Below are 8,293 nucleotides of genomic sequence, written 5' to 3' on the forward strand. Positions count from 1 at the left end.
AATAAAATAATATATAAAAAATATTATTTGCCAAATTAGAAATCAGAAATCTTTGCACAAATGATTCCTAAAGTTGTTAACTAGCCACCACTGTGAATGATTAATGAATGGAGTGATGGACTACTGAAGTTGGCGGTGAGGAACATTTATTGTCTCTTACAAGATGGCGAACAAATGGATACACATGATGAATTAGCAGTTAAACTACACAAAGGAAAAAAATGTCTTTATTTAGCAACCCCAAAGGCACTTTTAAATACTATCTATTCAAATATTAATGCATGTTTGAGCACAGGTTGCAGTGCAAACCGATGATGAGCTGTGTTGCATCAAATGGTGGGTACCACATCTGCAGGGCTATTAGCTGGTAATGGAGCACGATTTAATACAGTTTGAAAGGCTTTTCGGACATATTTTAATTTTTTTAAAGTTTGTCTCAACTTTAAAAACACAACCAAAACAAACTTGTGGCACTAGGCTCAATTGCCTTTAGCATTAGCTTAGCGGGTGGCCTTCTAATACTCAACATTAAGCAGCACAAACAATGCAAAACACAATGAAATAAACAATATTTAGAACTGATTTTCTCTGACCAGATGCCAGCTCTTATGTAAACAGGAGGGCCAAAGGGGCAATGAGTATGGGGTGCTATGTGTAAAGTTACAGAGTCAAAAATTGACAGCAATAGTTTGAGTTGCTTAGCTTGTCATAAGAGAAAGAAAATGGGGGTTCAAAATATTTAGCTTAGATTGGAGCTAAATATTTAGCTTGCTAACGAAATGTTTAGTTTGGTGCTAAATAAAAGTTAGTAAACTAAATATTTAGGTTGGCCTGGATACCCCAGAGCTCGTCCAGATACCCCTTCTAGAAAGTTATCTTTGAAACTTCTTTAGCACAAAAAGTGTAGCTAAAATGAACAAGAAAATAAACACCCATAACACTTAGGCCAAAGTGATGGGTGAACTTAAAGCCATACTTTAAGTCCACCAACAAAAACAGCAAGATCTAAAACAAACTCAACCAAATTCAATCCTACATCTTTCAGTAAAGGTCCCAGCCAGTGAGTGTTTGATTCAAATGTTCTGCATTCAAAATAGTGTTTCAGCTGGATGGGCAGGTCAGGCTACACGTAAAACACTGAATTTGAATCATTGAAAAACATGCTAGGAACATGAGCCAACCAGTGACGTGCGACAGGGTTCATGATTGGTGAGACACAGACACCTCTAGAGTACAAAACTATTAACTAAAAATAGAGGCGTATATTTCAATTAAATTAAAACATGTAATTATTTTAAAAGCGTTTAATTATGCTTTAATCAATTGTATACTGTTCAACAATACTACAGCAAGAAAAACAAAGTAATGTTTTAAATAATGTCAAATTTGATTATTAAAAATATTTCTTTCATTCTGCGTGATATCTCTTTTTTTATCATGTGTATGATCTTTTTTGGAAGATTTGTACATGAATTATCATTGCTTAGTTTAAAAAGGTTCGTTATCCTTATGATTTACCATTAAAAGACATTTTCATTTAGTTGGGTAAAAGTTGATAGAAGCGGTTTGAATACATTTTACATTTATCTTTGAAGTACTTTCATGAACTATTAACAGAAATGTCAGCTTGTCTTGGAGTTGCATTTGGGTGGTTGCTATGCAGACTGAGCAGGAACTTGTGTGTTTGTGGAGGAGTTTGGAAAGCACGCTGTTTGCACCCCAGCCAATCTAAGTGTCCTTGAATACCAGATGTGGAAGTGGGTGCTGTATCAGTATCTGGCCAGAACCAGTTTTATTCAGTAGGACTTGTATTTGTGAAACTGTGTGTAGCCACGCCCACGATGCTGTACCATGAGTGTTTTTACTTTCTTTGATAAAAGGCTGTGACACAGGGCAGCTCCTCTGAGAGAATGAACTCTCTCCCTGGCCAGCCAACAGTAGCTTTGACTCGCTTGTGTCTTCATTGCATACCTTCTCTGAGTTTATCAGTGTGTCTAACTCTGACAATCTTCTATGTATTTGTATATAAAGTCCTTGGAAGCAGGTTGCATTAATCAAGTCTTTTAAGGCTCATGAAGGGAGCATATAAGGAGTAGGCTGTGGATCATTTGATGCCGAGTGTCAACCCTAGTGGTACCTCTAGCCCTCTGAGCCTTGTACCAATTATCTGAGTTTTGTAATCACTAAGTTCTCCTCCTTTCTGAAGGTGCCACCAGAAGTTCTGGCTGTTGTTTCCTCTAAACTAAATATTTGACCTAGTATTTATAAATGTAACGCTGCACAGATCTAAGTAAATCCGATGAAGGCTAACTTGTTCATGTAGTTCTTGTTTTTAAAATTTTAAAATTGTGGTCAGTCTACCCTGTAACAGGGTTTTGCCCATCGTTCTTGAAGGCCACAAGTTGGGATGCTTAGCAAGTGTTGAGCCCCAGTGTTAAGGAAACAATGACAAATAGTAGTAGGTTGTTGATTAAAAGAACGACAAGAGAAAGCAATAGAAGCAGACTCCTTTCTTTGTATCAACTCAACATTATGTAAGAGCTAAATAATTCACATTTAGTCCTGCAGATCATGCAAATAAGTACTTCCAAATCTAAATCTTTTAAGTGGAAACAGCCCCTCAAGAAAAAGAAATAATAATTAATTGTAAATCACCATTAATCAGTTTCCTGATACTGTAAAAAAAAACAAAAAACAGCTAATCTGAAAGACTCTTGGTGTTAAAGACGCTGAGGTAAGTTCCTGTCTGCTACATGTCTTTTCCCCTGCAGGAGATGGATGGAATCACAATCATGAATATTTGGTATCACCTACTGTATTTTTCTGGTACTGCAGGTCAGCTGAAAAATAATGATTGAAGTCCTCTGGGTTTGCCTCTGAATATTTTTTACTGCCACTACTACAACACCGACAACAACAATTGCTACTACTACTGTACTTATAATAATAACAAGATAAGATAAAAAGAGCTGTGTGGTAGTGGTAAAATTGTATCTGTAGAGTAGATTAATTTATTTATAAACATTATGGGGCTCAACTAAAGTATTAGGTAGTAAGAGGAATAGCAATACCAAAAAGTGGAGAAGACAGAAAGTGTAAGAAATGCAATGAACTGCTCAATCTTGCTGTCTGATTTGGAGTTGTTGGGCTTTCCTATGCTGAGAAGATGTTTTCTCTAAATTGCACGTAGTTCGTAAAGCCAAGAAAAAGGTTATAATGTGTAAGCATATTAACACAGACTTTATTAAGTAAATAAAACAAATTATGTGAAATCACCATATACTCCAGAGCAAAATCTGGAGTATATATATACATATTATATACCTATATATATAATATGTGTGTTTATCCAAATGCCTATCAGCCCTCAAATCAGCCTTACATGCATGTAATATGACCCTCCTTGATCTCCGTGTGTTAAAATCTTTACGCTTCAGCACTGTTAACAAAGAGAAGCATGCATCATATATTTCCTAACTTCTTTCATACATTTGTCTGATCCAAATTTGTTTATCACAACAACATGCTATGTATGTAGAATGCAAGCATAGAACTAAACAGGCCAAGAGTAAAGAGAGCTACACCTTTTATTAATCTTCTGCTACTTCTGTATAATAGCAGATGAAGTTTCTTCTCTCTGAGCAGTCCCTGGAGATCCAGTTAGCTGTGTTGTATTTGGACATGGTGCCACAGTGTTCCCACTGGCTTGGGCAGTCTGGCAGCATCCCTTGGTGGTCCAACATCTCTCCATCGGACCACCACCACTCTCCTCCCAGAAATCGCAATCCTGTCCAAACCTGATATACACAAGTCAAGATTTAAAAGGCAATATCAAAAAAGATCCTCAGGCTATTTATGGTCTGGTTAAAATTTTGAGATTGAATTCTGGTTTTAATAATGCTGTTTTACAAATACAAAAAGAATGACTAAATTCCCAGACCTCCTCAGTGGTGGCTCTGTAGATGCGATCTCTGACATAACTAAACTGAGATGATCTTATAGTGCTCAGGAGGTCACATTTAGATTTAGATGATGACATTTTCCTGCAGTGATTTAAGGCATCATCCCATGTCTTGTTCTCAGTCACCAGCTCCAGATTATCACCATAACAGACAAATTTAAGTTCTTCAGTGCAAACATTGCTGTACCACTTTTTTTTTAAACTATTATAAGCGGCACAGCTGCCATTGGATTGTGGGTTGGTGACCCATTTCTCACTGTCTGAAACGTCCTCTCCTGTCAAGCCTTCACCAGTTCTGAAAAAAACAAAAAAACAAACAAACGATATTAAGGTTATCGGCAACATTTTGTTTCTACATTTTCTGTCATAAAATAAAAGATTGCATCAAAACGGAAACTCACTTTACATTGATCCACCTCCACACCAATGGTTGCTCAGGATCCTTATGTAAACCAATCCAGACATCATGGTAGTTTCTGTCAACCAACCACTTGGTCACCTGGTCCATGTCTGTGGTGTCCCAGGTAAGCATGTCTATGTACATTCTCTGGCAGTACTGTCTTGCTTCGGTCCATGTCAGTTTTTGAGCATGTAAATTAATTTTTTTTTTCACCATTGCTTCCATCCAAACCACAGCATTAAAAAGCAATAGCAGCTTAAGCTCAGGACAGCCTTTCCTCCCCATGGTCAGTCCTGTTGTCACAACAAATCAGATGTGTCAGTGGCTGGAGAGCAGCTGGCTTATTTTGTACCAGTGTACAGGTGAGCACCACTTAGACACACCTCAATGCATTTAGCTGATCAGTAACACCCACCTGCTGTTGGATGTGACTCATACCTGGGCCATACTTTCCAGCTTTTACCGGAAGGATTTACCCATGATTCTTTATTTCACTGTATTAATTAAAAGCTTGCTTTATTAATTTTGTCCAGTTTCATAAAGAACAATGATTTTTAAATTGCCAACAGAAGCCATCTTTTCTGGGCAATTGTTATCAGTTTGCCATGATGTTACGTCCCTTTAACTTTTTAGCCATTACATCACTACTCTATTTATTTTGATCAACTCTCTACAATGTTTTGTTAATTCCTTCGGTGAATTTTCAAGTCTGTTTTAGTCACTAATGAGTAGTAACCATCAAATCTAAACTTGTTGATTTGTTATATACACTAATGGAGGGATTGAACATAAAAAATTCTAATAATTATTTAGCTTTTCTTATATGAAAATAATATTAAAAAAAGAAAAACAGATCCAAATGCAGTCACGCGTGTCTCAGAAGCTGTTTACTTCATTCTTTTGTTGTTTATTCAAATTGTCCCCATTTACAAAACTTGGCTGGTAGGAAAATCTGCCTCCAGGTAAATGACTCAATTTGACATGCTAATTAGCACAGTCAGTGCTCACGTTAGGTCTCTAAATTTATTTTGGGCTTGGTATCTTGGTCATGAAACACCAAGTCTCGCATTTTGAGAAGGTCTTAGGCCATGAAACAAATTACCATAATGTCATATGAGGTTTTTTGTGATGTTCCTAGGCTTTTATTCAGATGGTTTGCCAATCTAAAGTTGCACTTGACTTTCAACCAAAATGTTTAGATGAAACCATCTCTGATGCACAAATCAGTCAGCCAATTTTGTTTGACTGGCCCTGATTACTGCCTTGTAGGTCGTATACTGTAAAACTATTAAAAAAAATATATGTATTTTGGGGCACCGGGTGGCTCAGTTGGTAAAGCAGGCACACCATATGCAGAGGCTATAGCCCTCGACACAGTTGATTCCCGGAGTCAGACCACTTGCTGCATGTCTTCCCCTTCTCTCTCCAAGAGCAGGAGTAAAAGTGGTCAATATAACTGTAATGGGAACCTGGTATGAGAGTACAGAGGTGATCTAGTTGGGAGAGTAATTGAGACTGAGGCAACTCAGGGGAACCAGCCGGAGAGAAGGCAGAATAAAGGAAACACAGAAACAGTAACTTACAAAAATAAACCCAGATCAACACAGCAGTATACTCAAAAAATAGAACTCCAACATAAGAATAAATACAAAACTCAAGGCAAAACCATAACATCCTGGGTTTCTCTTTTTTATATTTTTTAAACCACCCCAAATGCAAAACAAAACCTGAAATCATAAAATGTTTGCTTTGGATGACCATTTTGGGCCAAAAATAAATAATTAAATAAAATTGGCTTAAAACAAAGTATTGATTGTTTTCCATAACTGACAATACTTTTCTGGGGTGGGGGGATTTACGGTTTGCAAAAGCAACAACAGCAAAACCTAAAACAGCAACTTAACTAAATTCTTAAATAAAGATGCCAGCTATTTGCCATCTTCTGTCTTTCAGTAGAAGTCATTGTTCCACAGTGTTTAATTCAAATTTGCTGCATACAAAATAGTCTTGGGGTTTGTATGGGGATGGTCAGGCTACATGTAAAGCACTGAATTTGAATCTTTGGAAGACGCGCTGATGAGTATATGAGTCATTTCCACTTGCTTGTAAAATTGTTAATTTAATGTGTTTAAAAAACACACAGAACAAGCATTAATTAAAAAGACAAAAGTTAGTCGCAATACTAAAAATAAACCCAAAATAAATATAATATCATATTATATCATGAGGCTTTAATGATTTACTGGAGCTGCTCTATCTTCAGAATAGAATGATGATACAATATTCATAGCTTCAAATATTTTTAAAAATCAATAAATGGAGGACGAGTTTGAATTTGTTTGTGTGCAGTTAATCTATATAATGTGTTTCATGTAATGAGCTAAGTTACTGAAATAAATGAACTTTTCAACAATATTCTAATTTACTACAGGGGTTGGACAATGAAACTGAAACACCTGTCATTTTAGTGTGGGAGGTTTCATGGCTAATTTGGACCAGCCTGGTAGCCAGTCTTCATTGATTGCACATTGCACCAGTAAGAGCAGAGTGTGAAGGTTCAATTAGCAGGGTAAGAGCACAGTTTTGCTAAAAAATTGAAATGCACACAACATTATGGGTGACATACCAGAGTTCAAAAGAGGACAAATTGTTGGTGCACGTCTTGCTGGCGCATCTGTGACCAAGACAGCAAGTCTTTGTGATGTATGAAGAGCCACGGTATCCAGGGTAATGTCAGCATACCACCAAGAAGGACGAACCACATCCAACAGGATTAACTGTGGATGCAAGAGGAAGTTGCCTGAAAGGGATGTTGGAGTGCTAACCCGGATTGTATCCAAAAAACAAAACCACGGCTGCCCAAATCACGGCAGAATTAAATGTGCACCTCAACTCTCCTGTTTCCACCAGAACTGTCCATCAGGAGCTCCACAGGGTCAATATACACGGCCGGGCTGCTATAGCCAAACCTTTGGTCAATCGTGCCAATGCCAAACGTCAGTTTCAATGGTGCAAAGAGCGCAAATCTTGGGCTGTGGACAATGTGAAACATGTATTGTTCTCTGATGAGTCCACCTTTACTGTTTTCCCCACATCCAGGAGAGTTACGGTGTGGAGAAGCCCCAAAGAAGCGTACCACCCAGACTGTTGCATGCCCAGAGTGAAGCATGGGGGTGGATCAGTGATGGTTTGGGCTGCCATATCATGGCATTCCCTTGGCCCAATACTTGTGCTAGATGGACGCGTCACTGCCAAGGACTACCGAACCATTCTTGAGGACCATGTGCATCCAATGGTTCAAACATTGTATCCTGAAGGCGGTGCCGTGTATCAGGATGACAATGCACCAATACACACAGCAAGACTGGTGAAAATTGGTTTGATGAACATGAAAGTGAAGTTGAACATCTCCCATGGCCTGCAGTCACCAGATCTAAATATTATTGAGCCACTTTGGGGTGTTTTGGAGGAGCGAGTCAGGAAACGTTTTCCTCCACCAGTATCACGTAGTGACCTGGCCACTATCCTGCAAGAAGAATGGCTTAAAATCCCTCTGACCACTGTGCAGGACTTGTATATGTCATTCCCAAGATGAATTGACGCTGTATTGGCCGCAAAAGGAGGCCCTACACCATACTAATAAATTATTGTGGTCCAAAACCAGGTGTTTTCAGTTTCATTGTCCAACCCCTGTAAATTGGTCTGTACACCCTCAATAGTATTAGTTTTAATGTCCCCTAGCAAGTTGCACTGTTGTCATCCAGTTGCCCACTGTAACAACTAAGAATGTCATGGACTGGATATTTGACCTGAATTCATAAAGTTCATTTTTAATAAATTAATTTGCAGAGATGGATCCAGCATTATGGGCAGAATCGAATTTTCTCTAGCCCTTTGGTTGTTGCTTTGGCAAGATGATTCCAGAAGCATAA

At 38.1% G+C, this 8,293-nt stretch overlaps 1 protein-coding gene across 1 annotated transcript; it reads right to left on the minus strand.

Moving 5' to 3' along the window:
- Positions 1-3,569: 3,569 nt before the first annotated feature.
- Positions 3,570-4,827, minus strand: LOC124866295 (secretory phospholipase A2 receptor-like). The gene is made up of 3 exons (XM_047362010.1): positions 4,363-4,827; positions 3,941-4,256; positions 3,570-3,797 (listed from the first exon to the last, which is right to left on the minus strand). The coding sequence occupies exons 1-3, from the start codon at positions 4,644-4,646 to the stop codon at positions 3,591-3,593; spliced, it is 807 nt and encodes a 268-aa protein (XP_047217966.1). The 5' UTR covers positions 4,647-4,827; the 3' UTR covers positions 3,570-3,590.
- Between the last annotated feature and the right edge of the window lie 3,466 nt (positions 4,828-8,293).

Source organism: Girardinichthys multiradiatus, chromosome 3 (genome assembly GCF_021462225.1).
Source record: "Girardinichthys multiradiatus isolate DD_20200921_A chromosome 3, DD_fGirMul_XY1, whole genome shotgun sequence".
Taxonomy (NCBI): Eukaryota; Metazoa; Chordata; class Actinopteri; order Cyprinodontiformes; family Goodeidae; genus Girardinichthys; species Girardinichthys multiradiatus.